Source organism: Manis pentadactyla, chromosome 9 (assembly GCF_030020395.1).
Source record: "Manis pentadactyla isolate mManPen7 chromosome 9, mManPen7.hap1, whole genome shotgun sequence".
Lineage (NCBI taxonomy): Eukaryota > Metazoa > Chordata > Mammalia > Pholidota > Manidae > Manis > Manis pentadactyla.
The window spans coordinates 22,482,250-22,504,292 of record NC_080027.1 but is presented as its reverse complement, the minus strand read 5'-3'; the positions used below and the strand labels follow the sequence as shown (position 1 = coordinate 22,504,292).

The window sequence follows — 22,043 nt, the reverse complement described above, 5'->3', positions numbered from 1 at the left end:
CTGGGGCTGGGTTTGAGGCCAAGGAGACTTAACCCCTTTTCTAGGACTTCAAGTCAGTGGCTTGCTGACCTTTAGGCAGTGATGCGGTTTTTCTCAGAACCTCTTCTTAGCTGTCGACTGCTGTGCACTTGATTAGGGCACTGACAGGCACAGCCTGGCATCTGAGGACTTGTGATATTTTGGGACGTATTGTTCCTCCCCAGGAGTTGCTCGGTGTTGGGCACCTGCCTGAGCATCTCTTCACGCTCTGTAAGCAGCTCTGGGAGCCCATGTCATTTCTTGGTAGGATGACGACGCAGGTCCCTCTGCCCTTCTTTGTAATCATTTCCTCTCTATGCACAGATCGACTGGAGACCGCCAACAGGCAGCTGTCCAGCAGAGAATACGATGGGCATGAAGACAGAGCTGCCGAGGGGCTTTATGCTTCCCAGAGTGAGTCTCCACGTTTTTCTGTCCCAAAGTTGCTATTTTTAAAAGCTGGAGGCCTGAAATAATCTTGTTGATTTTAAGTAGGTTTTGTGCTGTTTGTTCTTTGTTAATTTAGCACATAAGTTGTTGGCCCTCCAGTGAGGCCCTACTAGGTCTGCCAGGAGACAAAGCCAAAGTTGGTATGTATCATTTCAGCAATGTTTATTCTGTCCTTCTGACCTACCCTTTCTGTTTCTCTATAGGGCCCTCCAACAAATAGCAACATTATACTATTTCCTGGCATTCACCACTAAATAAGACACAACTCCTTTTCTGCGTGGAAGGAGGACCACCTGTGGTGGGATTTGATTCCCTTGCCATGTTCTGTGCTCAATTGGGCTGAGCAGTTCTAGACCAGCTGTCCCGTGCAGGGTCAAGCCACCTAGATGATCTTGTCACATATCTCCGTATGTGACACTTATCTCTAAAAGCCACTGAGTCCATTTCAGCCAGAAATGGAATGAACAATGCCTTCCCGTGCCTCTAGTTTTATTGGGATTATATTTTATTAATTTCACTGGAGACAAATGATAGAATCCAGTGGTTTTTGAGAAACCATCGGGCAAGGTTTGAGTTTCTGCAAATTCATTGTCCAAGTCAGAAATGTAAAGATCCAACTTGGTCTTTTTTTGAAGCTGTTCAGACAGTTGAATTCATACCTGTATCATAATTCTCAGCAGTATTGTAAGTTAAGTGCTCACAAACTAAAGACACAGTTTCAAACAACAAAAAGTCACATATTCCGACACCAGCTGTCCACTGAATGTATAATGGTGGCATTCTGGTGCTTGAGTCCCTCAATACAGACCTACATTTTCAAGGCTGGCATGTAATTGGTTGAACTTTCTAATTTCCAACATGGTGTGGTTGGGTTTAAGCTTCTTTGTTTCCCCCAGATTTCCTCATGATTGCATTCTAGTTATTATTCTCCACTTCATCTTTAAAATTCTGTTTTGGCAAATGTGCACTAATACTGTCTAGGGCTTTTGCCTTAGATTCCTCTGTAGTCTTGCAGTAGGTGAATTGGCCTGTGTTCCAGATTCATATAAAAAGCTGTATCAGTATCTTGAATTATGCACTTGCCTAACAACACTCTCTCTTCATATGAGTGTAGTAGATTTACCATCTCATCCGAGCTTTCCTTTGAAAAATGAGTCATGTAGACTGTTTGCATTTAGGAATTTGACACCTTGCTGTTGGATGACTGTGGGCCTAGGCAGAGTGGGAGTAAGTGTCTTTGTGGAAGTTATGTCAGCAGTGTCACTCTGCTGATGCTCTACCTTCTAGTCAAGGGACATTATTTTGCCCCTTCATTCAGGTCAAAATGGAATAGCCAGTTAATGTCATCTGGGGGCATTTGTTCTAGTCTCCTGGTCCAGGCTGTGCTGATGGAATAATAGGGGTTGTTGAATGAATTCAGAAATATTCCTGAAGACTTTAACCTTCTGCCTTAGCTAAAACATCAATATACAGGCAAAAGAGGCCCTTTGAGCATTACAGGGAATTATTTTTTTCTGTGCAGGCATGTTCACTGTGCTCCAAAGTCACAAACAAGAAAGTCCAGACACATTTTTCAACTGCTTAAAGATATCTCAGTGTTGACATGTGATGTAGTTGTATCTAGGCAGGGTATTTGAAGTGGGTTTGGTAACAGTGATATCAAACCATTTTTTCAATACCTAGTCTTTACAGGACACTTTGTGCCTTCATCACAGTTTTATATTATTAACATCAGCTTTTCCTCTCAAGGTATGGCCAGGAGATGGACCTGAGATGTTATTTCAAATTTAAAAATAGGTATTTTTCTTAGTGAGTTGTAAGAGCTGTTTGTATATTAAGGAAACTAATATGTTCCCCTACCATATATGTTGCATATATTTTCCCCAGTAGTTTTTTAAATATTTTGATTGTAGTATTCTTGATCTTAAAAGAGATTTTTTTAAGTAACCGTATTTATACCTTCTGGACTTTATGTAATGCTTAGAAATGCTTTTTGTATTCCAGGATTATACAAATATTCACCAAGTTTTCTCCAGAAATGTTTATGCTTTCATTGTTTGCGTGACTTATATTTTGGAGGCTAGTTTGTGAAGAAGGGGTAAAGTAGAAGAGAAGTTCATGAGGGACTATCCTGGAGGCAAGGAGATCAGTTAACAGATGTTTTAGTATTTGAACAAGAGAGGTAGAGGTCCTGAACTAAGAAGCAGTGATGGAGAGCAGTGGGCAGAGAAGCCAGGGACAAGTTAGGGGGACTTGATGATCAATTGAATGGCGGCGGTGAGAGGGAGAGAAGGGAGTGTGATGGCTAGAGCAGCTAGATGGATGGTCACCCTTTACCAGCAAAAAAGGAGGAGCAGGTTGGAATTAGGTAACAAGCAGCAGTTTGAGTGTGTTGAGCCATTTCGCAGCGTGTCACTCAGTGAGCAGGTGTGACATAGGTGCAGACACACCAGGAGGCTGGCGCTGGGCATTGCTGTGCACTCTGGCAGGCTTTCACTGTACATGTGGCGCAGAGGGTAGGAATGATTACTACCTCTCTTCCTAGTTACTTATGTGTTCCATCACCTATGTACTGTTTTAGAAATTCTGTTGCTAGAATACTTTCAACTGCCGAATAATCATAATTATAAATGTTGTGCATTCATAAAGAGCTGTCCTATTCAGGTGAGTCTTGAGAGACTAGCCCTTGGCTGGGAGAAAGACAGAGCTGCAGAGCAGGGAGAGTGGTGTTTCTGGACAACACATACAGAGGCCCTCGGGCTCCATTGTGAAGCCCATGACAAACCCCTTGGCCTGCGGAAAAGTTAGAGGGAAGGGGGGAGTGGAGAAGAGCATATGCGATGTTTTTTTCTAGGTGTTCATGTTGAAGCTAGGGGTCCAGATCTGAGAACACCTCGCAGTGCAGGCAATCAGCAAGACTCCTGTAACGCTCTCAGTCAATGGGGGAGAAGGTCTTTTTGGCCTGATGTATAAATTTCCCCTGATGCCCAGGGTAGTTTTCCTTTAAAGACAGAACTCTGCTCTTAGGTTGGAGCTGATGAAGGCCTTGGTGGACTGCCTGGGGAGTTAGCACTTAGCTCTGCAGGTTGAAGTGCACATTAAAGAGGATGATGATTGTGCCTCTCTCGGACAGGAGATTTGTCTGTATTAAAAATCTCACTGAACTAAGTGCTTGGGAGTTTGATGACTCAAGATTTCCTTCCTTCCCTCCTTCCCTCCCTCCCTCCCTCCCTCCCTCCCTCCCTCCCTCCCTCCCTCCCTTCTTCCTTCTTCCCTCCCTCCCTCCCTCCCTCCCTCCCTCCCTCCCTTCCTTCCTTCCTCCCTCCCTCCCTTCCCTCCCTCCCTCTCTCCCTCCAGGCACCTTGTGTTTCATCACTTGTTGTCTTGGGAGGAATTTAAAGTTTTTTGTTTGTTTTCTGCTTTTGCTTGTTGGGTTTTCCAAATACTTTTGCAGCTAAATTGCTCCTGAAAAACGGCATCTAGCCAATTCCTATTTGGTCTGGGTGTGAAACTGGGGCTTCTTTGTCCTTTAACTACTTTAAATTACTGGGATTCCTGGTTTTCCCATTCATTTATTTCTCTGTCTCTTTCTCTCTCTTTCTCTCTCTCTCACACACACACACACACACACACAAACACATGCCACTGTCCACTAAAGGCAGTGCCCTAGGGAATCTCTCTCACCATCATTCTTAGCTCTGCCTTCTCAGTAAGTGAAACCTTTTAATTGTTTCTTCCTGGAAAGTCTTAACTCTGCAGAATTCCCATACCATTAGCCCAGAAAGCCAAAAATAAAATACGAGATGTGGGGAAACTTGACTGACAGAGATGATCTTACTGCGTTCTTGGGTTGAGTGGGAGCTGATTAGCTTTGGCATGCTTGTATTGTTCCAGGTAAAACCCAGTCCTGTTACAGGGCGCATGTGAACTTACCTCCATCTCTTTAGGATTCTTTAGGCCCTACAAGTTCAGAATATTTGCCTGAAGTCTGTGTAGTTGGATTCTGTCTGCTAAATGGTATCCCTCTCTATGAAAAAAAAAAAGATTTTTGGACATATACTTATTCTTTTAAGTTGTTGAGAAATGGGTATAAATGAGTCAGAAGTATATGGATTTGATTTCCCTTGTAGTTCTCATGAGTTTAAAAATTAACCAAGGAAATGTGTGGGACTAACATGTTTAAAAAAACAGTAATTTGCCTTTTCAATGTGTCTTATAAACATCATCTTACTCTTGATTCTTAGTTTAGGTACTTTGATTTTATTCCTCTTAAAGAATATAAAAGAGATAAAATTACTTCCTAAAAGAAAATCCCTCTGGTCCTTGTATTTCCTATAAGAGCCTATATGCAACAGAAGTTACAGTGACATAGACACTAATTCCGTTGACCCACGTAGAGCAGAAGGAGATCCTTCTGACTCCTCATTGGGTTTAGGTACCTGTTGTGCGTTTCTCTCAGGCTTCATTAGGAAGGACAGGTGAGATGTGGTCACATACGGGCTCAGTCCTTTACCTCCTCCTCTGCCTGCCAGCACTGGCAGCTTCTCCTGACTTGGTGCATAGCTCCTACTACAGCATTTACTCTCTTTACTTCCTGGATGGGCATGATTTACATGCATCTCCTCTAGATGCGAGAACCACTGGCATTCTTTACCAGTATCCACCCCCAACCCTCACTAAAGTCGCTCAAACCTGTATATATCTGAACTCAGTAAGTATGCATTGAGCGAATGAATAAAAGTGGGAAATCCTTGTAAAAATAGTCTTGAAATTTTCATGCAGCATCAGTATTAAAAAGTTCTTTTTAGCTCAATGTCTCTCAGTCATGTTGGGAGATACCCCAGGTTATCCTCAGAATAGGAGCAACTTAAAATTTCTTGAATTTATTTTTTGCCTTCCTCCTTTCTGCTTTCTTTTTTTTTTCAATTAGGAGGACATCCAGTTAAGGTGAATTTTTTACTGGTAAGAACTATATTTTAGTAGTATTTTTCATAAAAGTTGGTATTAATACAGTTGATTTTTTGTTTCTTTGTCACCTTCTCTTTCATTCTTCTGCTCTGATTATACTGCAGATGAGAATTGGCTGTGGTTTATAAAGGTTTGTATAGCAGCTGGCCAGATGCTGACATTGACCAATCTGTGTCAGACGCAGCAGATCAATGCCTGGGCAAAGAGGAACGGGTTGTCTGTGAAGTCTGCCAGGGTAGCATCATATAAATTAAGAAAATTTTCTTGCCTTAAGTTAACTGATTCTCTTTAAAGATGACACCTTCATGTAATAGAACTCTACAGTTCTAAATATCAGAGGTTTTGTAGACAGGCTCAGACACATCACCTTGGATCAGGTGCTCCGCTTCATATTCCTGGTCTCTTCCTATCATGCTCAGTGACTTGAAGTTAGATGCTTAGTCTCCCTGCACCTCCATTTCCTCCAAAGAAAGAGAGGAATAAATCCAATTCAGCCAACAAAGTTCTGAGGGATAACCAGTGATAGAAAATGGAGAGAAGACTTCCTAAGATGCCTTTGTTCTGTAGCACTTTCCCCAGCCTCCTGGAGTCCCTCCTCCATCCGTTCCAGCACTCACCTTCTCTGGAAGGACCTGCCCGTTTCAGCGGGGGAAATGGGCCAGGTTCCCCAAGAATGCCTGTGTGCCTCACCCATCCTCGCTGAATTTGGAAAGCAGAGCACGTTGTGAGTGCTTAAGCCACTTGATCAGCTCTGACAGGCAGCACTGAGAAACTTCAAACCTCCATGACAGCCAGAAGCACACTGGGCTGCAGGGCCTCTGTTTATGTTCAATCAAGTCTCCTCTCCAAGTGTGAACATTAACATTTCCCCGTGGAGGCTGATTTTCTGTACTCAAAGCTGATTGAAGAACTGTCTCCTGATCATGTGTTGATGTCTGCTCTCTAGCAAGTGAATATGGGTCATGATTTTCACATTGTTGGTTTTAAAATTATTTAGTGGCTTAGCATTTCCGTTAGGGAATTGAAAAAACTAGTGTCTTTAGCTTTATCACGGTCCACATTCCTTGCACCAAGAGCTAGGTGGATGGAGGAGGTCAGCACAAACTGAAGAACATGCTGGAAACCATTTGCATTTCATGCGGCATCCGAGAACCCTCACTTTTCCCTAATGGCTCAGAACCAGGAAATCCATGTTCAGGTCCCAGCTTAAATTACATGGCAGTTGCCCAGAGAAGGCTTCCCGAGGTAGGGTCAGGTCTTCCTTTTCTATACTCCCCCAAACCCTGTACCTTTTCCCTTGTAAACACTCATCACAGCTGTAAATGAGTAACTGGATACTCATTTTCCATCTTCCCTTATAAACTGTATACACTCCCAGATAGGGGCCCTGTCTACCATCCCCAGCATTGTAGTCCCAGGTCACTATATTTCCAGAACCTGGCATAGCACCTGGCACTTAGAGGCATTTAATAAATATCTGTTGGATGTTGAATGAACTGATGGTCATTATCATTTAATCAAACACATAGTTATTGGCTACTCCTATGCGCCAGCTGCCTTCTAGGCCATAGGTCAGCAAACCTTATCTGTAAAGGGCCATATGGTAAATAATTTCAGGCTTGGGGGCTGCAACTACTCAACTCTGTCCCTGTAGCCTGAAAGCTTGCTGTCCATGATCCATAAGCAGACGGGCATGGCTGAGTCCCATGACACTTGATTTGTAACATCAGGTTGTGGGCTGGATGTGGCCTGCGGGCCATTGTGTGCTCTTGTAGGTGCCAGTGGAAAGGAAGATAAAGAAGGAACTCTAGCAAAAGGGGCAGAAAAGGAAGAAGTCCAGAAATACTCCCTAGATCTTATTTTGTAAACTGCCCTATTTTAAAAGTCAGGCTATTATTTTCTTTCCTGGGAGAGTTTCATAGTCATCTTTTACTTAATTCTTAATCAGATGAGCATGGTTATTATTGTTTTAGATAAACTGAGATACAAACAAATGCAGTCCCAAGCCTTAGTTACCTAGTTAGTTAATGACGCAGCTAGGCCTGGGCAGAACTGGCCCTGTGTAGCCATGGCAGGTAGGTACCCATCTAAACTGCGAGGTCTGAGGGCTGCTCTCCTTGCGGTGCCATAAGCATCTTGCTGTGAGATGAGGGCTGCAGATCTTGTATATCGGGGTTGGACAGGACTGTAAAGGACACAAGTCTGTTCACCAGCAATGCATGTGTCTACTGAAAGCCATCTGATTGCCACACTGAGTAACAGTGTCTCCAAGAGCCATTGATCTGATGGCTAAAAGTTGATCCTTAGGTGGACTTACAGGTCCGTTCCCTTGAATCTGTCCTTCTGGTCTTGGTTTCGGCCAGCCTGGCTGTGGTCATTTAACAGCAGTACCTGCTGCCAGCACTAACTGGGCACTCGCTGTGAGCCACGCACTAGGCTAGCCTCTGTAGGTGCATTGTTGCTCAGTCCCCCCAACAGCCTTGGGAGGTGGATATTACAGGTATTTTTACAGATGAGGACATTGAGGCACAAGAAGGTTAAGTAGCTTGTCCAGAGTCATACGAGCTGGTAAGTAAGTGGAGCAGATGGCTGTTGACCCCAGGTCAGTCTGACCCTGCAGCCTAAAAATCATACTGTAGGGAGCTGCAGTGGGGAAGCCCTCCCTGGGCCCAGGGAGGTGGAGAGAGGTTGTGGCATGTGAGGTGGCAGCACTGGACTCGCAGTGATTTTAGAGCTCACTGAGCGTGGGCTGCTTGCTTTACTAACAAAAACTGCTGCCAAGAATGATGAAATGGTTTGCCCAAGGCCCTGTAGGTGTTTAATGGCTAAACATGACAAGAACTGCAGCCTCCTTTTTCTTATTTTTCCCTTCCCCTCCTCCAAAGGTTGGCTATGATGAAAAATTTGACATTTTCACCCTGAGAAGAATCTGGGATAGTAAGTGAACATTATTCTTGTGCTAGAAGTCTTATTTGGTTGCAAATTACTTAACCCAGACCTGTGACTTAATAATAATGTATTCAGATCTTCTCAAGTGAGTTCTAACTACTGGAATTAATATTCTGTGCTCCTGACTTTTACATCTATCTTTGAGCCAATTTTAATAAAAGGCTTTGTTGGCTAATCCAATGTATCTCTTCAGATATAAAAACAAAAAGTTGTTGAGACCAGAACAAAGTTTGGTGTCTTAAAAGAAGCTTTCTCAAAATGTCTATGCAGTTAAACTTTTGTTCTCAGGAAGACAAAAGTAAAAATAACCAGAATGCAGTGAGTGATTGTGGTATAGTTTCTTACAATTCACTTTTCAAACTATTTTTGGTCCACAAGTAGTACTGAGAGCACACAGCTGTATCTTAATGCAATCAGAGAACTTTGAAGGGACAAGGTGTTGGTTTCAAGTCCGGAAGGTTTGGTCTTAGACCATTACAAATAGGCTTACATCTGCTATTAATTTTCTTTTTGCTTACAAAGACTGTGGTTTGTTAGAAAGGAAAGAAAAAAAAGGATCTATTCAAAGCAAATTACAAAAATGACAATGGGAGGTGTTGCAGAAGTTAAGAAGGGAGAAAGTATAATTACAAATTTCTTTCTCCTCCGTCAGTCCTAGAATGAACCACTTCTTTCCCCAGACCAAATGATTTCCCAGCATAAACTATCTGTGGGACAAGTCTTTGTGTTAAGCCATGTGTACAATTCAAGGGCCCCAATTAAAAAGCATAGTTATATATATATATATATATATATATATATATATATATATATATGTATTATAATACATATATATATATGTATTATAATAATATCTTAATTAGTGCTTTAATTAAAACAAATATAGATGTGTCATACATACTATATATATTATATATATGTAAAATTTGCACATTTAAAGTGTACAGTGTGATGAAATGTAACCACCAGCACAGTCAAGATACAGCACATGTAGAACTTTTATCACTCTTCTTCACCTCTTAGTGAGCTGACACTCCCCACCAGGGTGTGTCTGCTTATGCTCACTTCTCACTACCTTCAGAACAGTGTTCTTTGTACTATGTCCTGATTTTGTGCGGGTTTCTGCATGGGGTGCCAAGTCATCTGGTAGGGTCTTATTCTGTCATACCTGACACTAGGAGAGTCTCTGTTGTTCATCTTTTTATATTAAGAAAAGGCAAGAAAAAAAAAAGACTTCTGTTCAACAGTAGTTATAGAAAGTTTAAGTCTTCAGGCTTCAGGTTTGGTTTATAATTGATTGACGAAAATGTGTACAGATAAAACCAAATGCCTTGTGCGTCTTATATTTATGGGTCATTACTAATTCATTGCCTGATTTGTCAGTATGCTTTCAGCAGTGATACAGACTTAGAGTACATTTTTATTTCAAATAAAAAAAACTAAAGGGAAGCTCTACTTGGAAGCTGAACTGGATGAATGGGTGTTTTCTCAATCAAGCAAGTTTGCAAGCTACATACATATTTAGTAAACTTAGGGAGGTAAAAGGCAAACTGAATTATACCTAAATGTGTACATAGAGTTTCTAGAATTAAAATGCAAAATGAAGAATGACTAGATTGGAGAACATTATATTTAAGAGAACTTTTACTGCCACGCAAATACATATTTTACCAAATTATCCCTAAGATATTTTACTTTTGGGGCTACCAGCTCATCACTTTGGGGCCTGGATATTGAAGAGCAATACATCAAATTACATAAAGTAACAATAATATGAGTATGTTAAGACCAGAATGTGTTGCTTGTCTTCTATTAGATCAATAGAAGATTTTGTGATTAGGCTTTGTTGCTTTGTTATTTTAAAGACTGAGGTAGAATTTGGTCAAGTATCAGTAGCATCCCAGGACTCAGTAAGCTGTTGACTAAACTTATCATACCTTTTCACATGGGACACACTTCTGCTATCATGGATTCTTAAAATCCTACAAAGATAGAAGGGTTTAGACACACTATGAAGTAGGCCCAGTAGGAAGGATAAGACAGACAGATATTGGCCATTGTATGTGAAAACAAGGCAGAATATGATAAGGACTTGTTATAGAAACACTCCCAACCTACACCATCCCTCCCAAAAAAGTGTATGTGTACACGGTCTCCCCTGAAGGAGAGATGTGTTTTACTGAAGGAATCAGAAAAGCTCCACTTAGTGTTAGGCTTTAGGATAGACCTTGAAAACTGATTGGCATTTTAGAGTAATTTTGCTGCCATAGTACTATGTGAAGGGAAAATTTCTGCTTTTCTTTTAAATTTGGGCAACAAAGTTTGAAATAAATCCTGCACTCTTAAGGCCGTGCCTCACCTTCCGTGTCGATTCATCTCTTCAAAAGATTTTTTTCCCTACATTTTAACAATAGCCATTTCTCCAAATCTTTGCATCTCTTGTAATGTCTGAACCGGTGGATTTCAAACTCGGAACTCTTGTTTAAAAGAAAGCTTACTTGGAAGCTCAATAAGTAAAATGCAAGAAAGCTGAAATGATTTCTGGTTGAGACAGGGTGCATTCTTCAGAACCCCTCCTTCCCACCTGCTCCCACATCCCTTCTCTCTCTCCCAGGGCTCTGCACAACAGGGCTTGGTTTGAACCTCTGTTCTTAATTTTCCTCATTGCAGAGTTCATTTGAACACTCTCTCAGTTGTCTAAACTAGCCCCACCCCCCACCCCCCAGAGTGTTCCTGTGTTTGTTGAGAGACCCAGTTCACCACCCACTCCCATCTCTTGTCTCCATGACCTCCTGTGCTTGGGTTATGGGCTCTGTCTCCAGGTGCTTGGCAGAACCCGGCCACCTGCACCTGTGTATGGGATGGCCGAGAGCTGAAGACCCTTTCCTGAAGTAACAAGGTTCCTTACCTGAGAAACTATCAGCAAATTTTAAAAAGACAGTGAAGGCCAAACCAGCAGCTTATGGGGTCAGCTTTGGACTCTCCTTTTTCATTTCTGAATTAGCAAATGTGACTTTTCAAGGTAGATCACCTCTCATGTGGTTTTGCTTCCAGTACTCATCCTGGTAGGTCACTCTAAGCACTGCTCTGTTTGGATTCTATTTTGGGGTCTCTTTCTGGGTTCATCAGTTTGACTCTCCAACTGAGGTGAGGTGGGTGAGGGCAGGTGTTAAGAATGAGCTCCTGAGTGTAGACTATCTCTGAGGTAGTGAACCTGCATCATTTCGCAGCTAGCAAAGTAACTGAAATACCTTCCTGTTGTGTTTGCACTTCCCCAACCTCAGAAAAAATGAATTACTTTTGGTGTCCACAGGACTTTGAAATGGATCTGAAAGTCCATTCGACTCTTCAATTACCTTATAAGTTGTAGCTGGCCATTGGAATAGACTTCTTTCCAACATCTGTTTAGTAGTACAAGATATGGCACATGGGAACTCAGAGCCCAAGGATCCTTGAGAAAGAAAAAACAGGAGAATTTGTAGGGAAGGTTAGTTAATACAGCAAATAATTATTCATATGTCTTTTCATAAGGGAGGGTCCGTTTTGTCAGCTTGGTGAAGTTCCCAGTTCCCAGAACTGATGCCGTTAGTCTCGGTCAGCATCGCCCTAAGGTGTTCCCAAACTACCGAGACCTTTCTTGGTGGGGCAGGGAGCAGAGGTGTTAAAGGAAGAAGAGAGTGTCTTAGTGATCTTCTCATAACAAAAAGAAATGTAAGCTGCTTGAGTCAGCGTGAGTCCAGTAAGAGGACTGTTTCTCAAGAACATATGCGTGTGGCGGGGCTCCCAGCCGGGAAGTGCAGGCAGGGCAGGCCCCGGGCTGGCACGTGTGAGGAGTGGTCTGTGTTTGTGTGGCTGCTTCCCTCCCTCCTGCTCACATAGACCCTCATCCACCCTGCTGTATTCATCTGCTTGATTCTTCATTCCCTGCAGTGCTTTCTCTGTTTGTCCAAAGCACACGCTGGAATATGGCTGCCAACCTGGGAACTGTGCTGGGTCGGATCACTGCCTCTCCCAGGCTCCCACTTATACATTCCCAGATGAGAGACAGTGATTGGCCTGGCTTGGGTTGCATGGCCCCCTCAGATGGGGAGTGGTGGGTAGGGGCAGATGAGAAGAGCTTGTAGGCAGACAAGGCTGCCTGCGAGCACACCGCCCTGCGGGTGGAGGACTGCAGTGGCCGCCCCTCCAACCCGTGCTGTTCGAGCAGACACTGGCAGTTGAGTCCTCCGCAGAGAGTTCACACGAGGCAGCGCTTGGCTCTTGCAGGCCTTCTCCCAGGGAAGCTCCAGTGCTGGACGTGGGGCCCGGGCACAAGCAGCCGCTCCTCCCCTCAGCCCCTCTCCTTTGTGTGTGGCCTCTTCTCTGGTAATGTCTTTTCGGCTCTCTTCTCTCAGAGGGGCCCAGAGGCTGTGCTCCTAAACCCCGTCTCATGGTCAGAACAAGACCTCTGCTAGTCATCGGAGTTCAGTGGGTTTGCTCAGTTGTGCCTCCTCTTCCCTTAACTCTGTCCCCGCCGCTCTCTCTTCCACACCCGAGGCAAGCATCTTCCTTGAGAAGTGTGAGCAAAGAAACTGCAGGACCAGGTGCCAGATGGGTTAGTTGTGTGTTGTTATGTGAGCCTACACACACACACACACACACACACACACACACACATACTCTCTCTCTCTCTCTCTCCAGGATAGATCTAAACCCCTAAAGAACTGCAGGACCAGGTGCCAGATGGGTTAGTTGTGTGTTGTTATGTGAGCCTACACACACACACACACACACACACTCTCTCTCTCTCTCTCTCTCTCTCCAGGATAGATCTAAACCCCTAAAGAACCAGCTGGTTAAGGGATCAAACCAGCTGAAAGAAGAGAAGAGGGAGAGCAAGACCTGTCTTTTTCCCTTCCAAGCCCTCCAGGAAATCAGCCACCCCTCGGCCAAACTGGCAGCAGCTGGGCTCCTCTGTCCCTCCAGCGCTCAGGCTTTGGAGAAACTCATCAAAAACCCCATTATATCAGGAAAGTCCTAGAAATTAATTCCTGCTTGAGAAGGGCCAGGGTACAGCTTCACTCCCTTCATGAGCTCTCGCCATAGGCTGGAGCACTGAATTAAAGCTCACAGTACACCCCCCGCCCCCCCACCGGTCTGACCTACACACATACTTTGTCTTTGGCGTTTCTTAACAGAAGTTACTAAGGTCCACCTCCTGTGGTTCAGCCAGCAATTAAGCTTAGTGTTCAAATAGGAATTGCAGAAACAGTTTCAATAGACTGCTTGCTTTGAACCTTACCCAAAACTGGCAAAGGAAAAGGGTCAGATGGAAAGGGAGCATCTTTGAATTATTGGCCCAGTTCTAGTTTCCATCCATGGTGGCTCTTACCTCAAGAAAGAGACTAACTAATTTGTGGGTAGAGGCACAGAAACAACTGTGACTTGACCTTGTGCAAGTGTCACAGCTCATTTTGCTTCAGTTTTCTCAGTCGTCAAATGGAGTTGTGAAGATTCAGTGAGATTCTTGTATAAAGTACAAAACACAGTACTCAGGACCTAGTAAGCCCCAATGATACTTTAGGTCTTGTTGTTATTTATTATCTGTCATGTGCCAAGCCCATAGCAGGTCTTTTACAGAGTTATATTAAAGTGTAGATTGACCCTCACAATAATGCTGCAAAATAGATCTTGCTCATTCCAGTCAAGGAGATGGAGTCTCAGAGCAGGGAAGTCACGTGTCCAAGGTGAGGCTGTATGTGAAGGTGCCAGACTCAAACAAAGCCCATGCGCTCACTATGGTTTCCAGAGTACACAGCGTGTGAGCAGACATCCTCTGTGTAACTGGGACCAGAGCCAGTAGGCTAAACAGCTCCCTGCTCCATGCAGTTCAGGGTAATTCATATCCACTGAGTAAACAGACCATTCTGGGCAAGAGTTCCCTTGTGTCAACGTGCCTGTTCTAGGAATTCTCAGTATATACATTGGAGCCCAACCAAAAATTCAGTGTGAGGCTGGTCTTTCTTGAGAATCCATCCCAAGGGGCTTAGCTAACAGTAAACTGAAGGGACCCTCCTATGGGTTTCACCCATAGGACTCTCCCTTCACAACTCCCAAGAGATGATTTTTAGAATGGCTCTGACACACCTCAGTCCCCACATCTCTAGGGATTAAGGGGGTGCTATGATGTGTTGTTTCATATACAACAACAATAATAGTATTATACACAGCAGTAACAGTACAACACCATTATGGTTCCTTGACCTGATTCCAATGTGTGTAAGTGTGTGGGAGGCAGTTTTCCCACACATCCTTATACCAAGCAATTCTGGAACACCAGCAGGGTGTCTACAATTCAACTCAATTCTTATGCTGTCTGCCCGGAGACAGCACCAGATTCCCCAGGTTAAGGGCTCAGTCCTACAAGACCACCCTCCACCCCCCACTGCAGAGGCCAGTCCCAAGCCCAAGGTGGTTACCCGTGCTTCTGACCTCCTGGCTACAGATTGGAGGTTCCCACGACCTCCCTCTCAGGTTTGTTTAATTTGCTAGAGCAGCTCACAGAACTCAGGAAAACGCTGACATTTACCAGTTTAATAAAGGATACAAGTTAATGGCCAGAAGAAGAGAGACATAGGGCAAGGTCCCAAATGGAGGAGCTTCTATCCTGGTGGAGCTTGGGGCCTGGTTCCATGGCACCTGGAAGCATTCTGGCTCCCCAAGGTCAGAAGCTTTCTCCGACTGAGAAGCAGGATCTAAGAGCGGCAAGTTCTCGGGTTTTTGTGAGCCTTCACTGCATCGTCATGACTGACTAAATAAATCATTGGCCATTGGCTGATCCAACCCCCAGCCCCTGCCCTCGGGTGGGGTCCAAATGTCTCATTAATGTGACAAGACACCCATTTCACCTTTAAGACTGCAGTGTTTTCAGGAACTGTGGATGAAGACCTAATATACCTGGGAAATAAATATTTGGTCATCTGAATGACTCATTGTATCTCAGGTGCAGTTATTTCGTTTCATAGGCTCACTGCCGTGAACCCTTCTCCTCAGATGCCCTCTGTGTCCCCACAGCACCTGTGCAAGCATCTGGAAAGGTTGTCACACTGCCTTTGCTTGTGTCCCTGCTGCTGTTCCCACCCAATGCTATGTCCTCCTTGTCCCGTAGCCCCAGAATTTATCACACTTTTTGGAACAACAACAACCACAGCATGATCATAGTTGGCATTTACTGGATAGACTGTGCGAATTTTCAAGTAGGCGCTGTTACGATCCTTTAAAGGCTAGGAAACTGAAGCACAAAGAGGTTGCTTTACTTCCAAAGTCACCAAACCAAGAGTAGTAGAGTTGGGCAAGAACCCAAGTAGTTTGATTCCAGAGCCATACTTTCAACAACGCTCTGTGATGCCTCCATGTAGTTGATGTTTAATTAATTAATATCTGCAAAATGGATACATATGTGGATGTAATGGCTGTGTTTTGAGAACTATGTGGTCTCTGACATAAATCTGTGCAGTACTGAGCTATGTTACATGCAGCGCTTCTGTACTTTCTCCTTCTGCTCTGCAGTTCTCTGCCTCTGCACTCTTGCACAGGGGAGGCACACAGCACCCTGCTTGCATAGAGACGTGCACATGGAAGTTCTGGCTCTACCAGTGATGAATACCACTTCTGTGGGCATGTGCCTTATCTCTTCTAGTGTCAATTTTCCTTGACTGAAAAATGGAAGTACAAATGGCACCTATCTAATTCCAGTAGATTTATAATAAGGAAATAATATAAAGGGAATAATTAAAGAGTGTAATGTAAGTCACCATTCCTGGACCACAGTACTCATTCAACAAACAGGAGCAGGTTTTGTTATTAGCACTACTGTCATGAATATCGTTTTTAAACTTTCATCATCAAGAGTAATACTTCCTGCCAGTGGATGGGGAGCTGTGAGCTGGTGTGAGTGGTGCTGACTGCTGCAGCCTGAGGTCTGAGGCCACCAAACCCATAACAAAGATGTTTCCACCCATGAATTTCAGAGGCCTGCAGAGCATTCCAAGGCTGACGTAGTCTTCATCCTATACCCACACCTTTGTCCTGTGGTGTGAGGTTCCCGGAGCCCCAGCAGAGAAGGGAACTGGGGATGTCCATGGCCAGGACCAGTCATCTGATGAGTGGTGGCTTCAAAGATACAGCAGACAGTTGTATTATTCATTTCAATAATATTAATTGAACCAGGCACTGTTCTAGGCTCAGGAAATCAGTAATGATCAAAACAGATACAATCCTAGATATTCAGATCCTTTTATGCTTTATGTGCATCCTCTCTGTCAACAGAGTCATCACAACACTGTGACGTAGATGTTATCATGCCCACTTAACAGACGAGGCTCAGAGGTTAGGTACCGCACACAAGATGCATTTGATCAGCTCATAGCTGGAAAGTGGTGAGCCTAGGATTTGAACCCACTTCTTTCTGATGCTGAAGTTCATTCTTTATAGTTACAATGTGATACTGTCTATCAAGAAAATAGCAAAGCTGGAATTGGGTTTGTGTGTTGGAGAGGCAGGGTTTTTGTTAATGCAGAAATCTAAATGGTTGTCCTTGTGATAGAGAAATAAATTGTGGTCAATGATTTGCAACTCAAGAAACTGTGGTTGTGGCCTCTAATCTTGAGTTTAGGCTATTGCTTTAGTGCTTCTGGTCAAAATCGATGTCCTTGGCTGCCGTCAACAGAGAGAACTTTTATGATAGGCAGGGAGAAGCTCTGAAACCCAGTGGTTCATTCCCAGCATGCCGGCTGAGTAACTCCTGGGTGCCCTCCAGAAACCAGACAAGGCCAGTGGGCACCGGCCTGTTGAGGTATTGTCCAAACTCAGGGAGCTCAAATGTCAGTGACTTTGCACAGAAAGAGTGAAATGTTCTGGTCCATTTAGGGCTGTGGACTGACCCATTTGTTTAGGCCTTTTGCATGGCCATTCTTCCAGGATTGGGAAGGCAGTTTGAGAGGCAGCATTTCAAATGCTGCTGAAAGAAAGAAGGGGGGAGGGCAGTTGATCATTGTGGTGGGGCATTAAGAGCCCTAAGTAATTCTCTGTTCTGGGTTAGGATCCTGGTCGCCTCAGTTTATTTCCAGGCCTTGCCATTGTTTCTAGGTAGCTCAGACCCTATGTAGCTTTACAAGTTTACTCAGTCTGTCAGTCCTGAAGCTGTTTCACTGCACTTTGATCCCACTGATAAAACCTCCCAGGGCAAGGGCAGTGCAGTCAAGCGGGAAGGAGATCATAGTGGGACATCAGGAGACCCAGATTCTGGCCCTGGCTCTGCCCCAGCTGGCTGCAGGGCCTTGGACAAGTGCCTTGCTCCTGGCTTTCCTCTCCTTAACCATAAAGCAGAGGGGGCAGAACTAGATGATGACATGTGCTGTGCTCCCTGCGAGGGATTTCTTAGCAGGCATGTGCAGCCTTTAAGTGTCTTTTTATTCTTATGCCTTGTATGTAAAACCACATTATTTGCCCCTTCAGTGCAGCATTCTTAATACTGCTTCAGTGCGCATATATAGGGCTGGTCCTTAATGTTTGCCAACTGTTTGCTAAATCGATGAATGACTATGACTGTCCTGGGGAGTCATGAATGAATGAAGCCACTGTCATACATTGATGTAGCTTCCAGACCTTTTCTCTGTTTTCAGTGTGGGTTGTTAGGAGGTCAGGATAACAGGTCTGAAGCATTTGAATGGTATGCACACATAGAAATCAATTTCTCACTATTCTGGGTGCTGATGTTGTCATAATTATATGCCTTATTTTCTGCAAATATGGAAGAGTGTGCATAGTGTTTTGTAACCACCTTTTTTCAATAATGAATATATTTTTCCACATCATTAATATTCTCTTATTTAATTTTAATGGCTTCATCCTGCTCTGTTGCAGGGTTTACAGTCTTATATTTAGCCAATCCCTTAATCTTACATTCAAGTTTTTTTCATACTGTAAACAATATAACCAGACATTCTAATTTATTTTAAAAATAAAATGTGTTGCTTTTGTAACAGGAAGAATGTTTTCAATAAATGATACTGATCCCATGACACTGTTGGCTTTGCCTGCTTCCTCTAAAATGCTAGGTAGGTCTACGGGATGGCTGGGTAGAAGTGACTGAGGGCAGGGTTCTCCGTGTGCAAAGAGACAGTGATCGCTGTCAGTCACATTGTCATTGAATGAGAGAGAAGCAGTTTTCCTAAATCCAAAGCAATGTCCCTTTCCCCTGTTGAACAGAACTAGGAGAAAATGTGGGGCCATTATGTTCTCACATGGGTCTTCTGGGAAGAGGATCCAGCCAGAGATGGGAGGCTTGAGTTGAAGCTCCCCTCTGTCATCTGGTCTCAGACAAAGAGCTTAAGACTCTGGGACCATGGCTTATTTTTCTGTGAGTGGGAACATTAGTATTATTACTAGTATGCCCACCCTTTCCTCGCTGGTTTGAAAGGTGGAAGCAGGGGGAGATTGTGGGCATAAAATGAAATCATAGGCACAAGGTTACTTGGAAGCAGTAAAGTAAATGTACAGAAGTGAGTTAGAGAGAATATGGAGTCACTCATGTTTTGTATTCCGTTTGTCTCTGGAACCGTGGCCTGGAATGTCTCTAGAGTGAACAGCGGTTTTTGAGAAAATCCTCACCTCAACCCCCCCCCCACCAGTATTAAGCCGGAGCAAGGGCAGTAATTCAACCCTCTACTCTTCGCATGCTTTTTTATTTTTAATCCTTGCCAGATGTAGGCTGGCAGAGAGCCCAGAGGGCGAGCGCTTTCTGATAGAGGGAGTTTTGTTCTTGTCTCCCTTCTAGACAAAGAATTCTTGAAGGAAAAGGAGAAGTTAGAAATGGAGTTAGCGGCAGTGCGGACTGCGAGCGAGGACCACCGGAGACACATTGAGATCCTGGACCAGGCTCTGAGCAACGCCCAGGCCAGGGTCATCAAACTGGAAGAGGAGGTGAGGCACGGGGGGTGGGCGGCGGAGCCCTGAGGGCTTCTGTTTCCTTTTCCTAACCCAGCAACTTCAATCAGAGTCAACACCTAGGTGCTGACTCACAGGAAGGGATGTAGGAGGCCTCCCAAATAAAAATTAATAGGAACAAAATTCAGCCCACCCAGAGCCGGGCCAAGTATGAAAGGCCTACATGAAAGAGCTCAGTTTCAGCCTAAAAGCCAGCCTCCAGCCTGTTGGTGGGCAAGTGTCCAGGGCTGAAAATAAATGTAAAGACTGGAAACCACTGGTGCCTGTAGAGAAAAGAGACTAACAATTTATAAAAGATAGTTCAATTGCTCTGCCTTTGGACTCTTGGTTGCATGAAAAAATGCAAAAATCTTTTGATGGGGTGGGTGTGGGTAGCATTCAGCAAACCTGTCTCCAATTTCCAGAAACGGGCTTTGGTTTCCAGGAAACCAAATCCCAATCCAGGAAATTGTTATCCTGCTCAAGTGTTATGGATTTAGTCGTTTCTGATGAAATCCACCCTTTAGATTAAGTTTTGTGAGGTCGACTTTTCCTCTTAGCCTGACTGGATTAGAACCACTACCACATGGGTCCAAGCTAAGGAGTTCATGCCTTAGTTTCAGGGTCTAGCCTGCTTTGTCATACTGTCCAGCTCTCCAGGGCAGCAGGCATCTCTGTGCTGGGGGGATGACTGGAGCAGAGCCATTGTGGAGAGCAGAAGCTTGAAGTCAAAGCTGGAAGAGGCATAACTGAGGCATTCTACACAAAGTGCTTAGCTTGGTGCTTGGCACACAGAAAGCAGTATTGTTATTAACCAACTGCTGTTTGAAAATAAAAAGCTATCCCTTTAGAAAACATCTTCTGATACCAGGTAATCTGGGTGTCTCAGCAAGCCTCAACTTCAAGATTAAGGCAGCTAATGGGAAAGACTGTCAAGTCAACTGGGATTGTGTCCCTTAGAAGCATTTTAGAACCTGCAAGGCCATGTAGAAACTATCATTTTAACACTAGCATCAGGATCCCAAGCAACAGCCTGGAGTATCTTCCTTGTCACCACTGAGGAACTCATTAAATAGGGAAACACTGGCTGCAGAGGGTGACGTTAATCCCTGAAGGACAGGAGGGCTGCTTTGAAGAACAGAGGCCAGGACTCCTTCTTATGGTTATGACTGGCATCACATATTGAGGCTCCCGTCTCTGTGTGTGGAGTGAAGGAAAATGATCATTTTCAACATCTTTTAATATTTTTAATAAAGTAGAAGTTGTGAGCTCCTAGAAAACAGGTTCTTTACAATCACTATTACAGATCCTTTCTGGTCATTATATAAGATCTTTCTTTGTTTGTGTGCAGCCTCCCAAATAGCTCACGTATCTGGGTTCCAGGATCATTCCTTGTTCTGAAGTTTCTTTTCAAGGATCTTAATTCAGTTCAGGTGATTCAGGGTGACCTCAGGCTTCCCACAGCTTCCCACAACAGTTAAGAGCTTGGACTCTAGAGCCAGACGGTGTGAACTAAAGTCTTGACCCAGGACGTATCTCCTGTGTGACCTTAAACAAGTCATTTAAGTGCTTCAGTCCAGTCTTCTCATCTCTTAAATGGAGATAATAAAGGAGTTTACCTCTTACTGTTGGTGGAAGGATTAAATGAGATACTACACAGAATTCACAATACTTGGTATGGTAGTGCCTCAAAAATGTTGCCTCAGAAAAAAAATTACTCTTTTTGTTAATCATCCTCGTTATGACACAGTCAATGCTAGACTTATAGGCTCATGCAAAGGTGAGCAAGAGAGATCTATGTTGTCAAGGGCCTTGCAGTTGATTAGTGATAATAGTCATTGATTTAACAAATGTTTATTAAGTACCTACTGGGTACCAGGTACTGTTTCAGGCATTGAGGACACACTGGGCACTCTGCCCAGTAGGGACCAACACAGATAACTTTTACAGCTCTTACATTCCAGTGACTACACACTCAGGAAGCCATATACAATGTAAGATGTAGTAAGTGGTGTATGAATAGTACTCACAAATTATTTGATCAGTATGAGGCTTCTGGCATAGGAATCTGCAGTTAGTAGATCCTAAGGGTTTATAGAATTGAGCGATTGAAAGCACAATTAATGAAAGGGATGGATGAAAACTGACACCAAGAGCAGGTGCAGAAAAGACTGTAAAGTTGCTGTCCATCCTTTTCCCCCCACCCAAAGATCAGAAGCAATCCCGTTTTATTCCAGTGGCTTGGACTGAGGTGTAGGCATAGTTCATGGCAATGCTGCTGGCTCAGTCAGAAATCGCTTTTTGTCCCAAGCTCTTAAATCACTAGCATGTTCCAACTTCTCTTCAGTCATGGGTTGAACTCAGGATCTGAATCACCTGCAAGGCATCTGCAAACACAGGTGCAGACAGGAAGTAGCACCTGGTGTCTTCTCACCTAGAATCAGATGAAGTAAATGGCTCAGCCTGATTTTTGGCACCAGCCAATTTCCAAAAAGTTAGAAATGTGCCTGGTATTATGAACATGGGCCAAATTCCTGATTGGAAGAAAATAAAGTCTGAGAATAAGAGTTTGAAGTTTTTGATTATGATTCTAAATCCATACCCAATGTGATATTTACATAAATCATTTTTACCCTAATTTCCATCTTATTTATTGTGTTGTTTGAGAGTTCATTATATGCTTTCTGTATCCT

At 43.7% G+C, this 22,043-nt stretch overlaps 1 protein-coding gene across 6 annotated transcripts in view; it reads left to right on the top strand.

Annotated features, from left to right (window-relative positions):
• The window catches only part of AMOTL1 (angiomotin like 1), a 142,063-nt gene that overhangs the window by 99,262 nt on the left and 20,758 nt on the right, over positions 1-22,043 (top strand). For all 6 annotated transcript variants that reach the window (XM_057507099.1, XM_057507100.1, XM_036923319.2 and 3 more), the window contains 2 exons: positions 343-432; positions 19,202-19,347. In XM_057507099.1, coding sequence (XP_057363082.1) covers positions 343-432; positions 19,202-19,347 — 236 coding nt within the window. The remainder of the gene's footprint in view (positions 1-342; positions 433-19,201; positions 19,348-22,043) is intronic.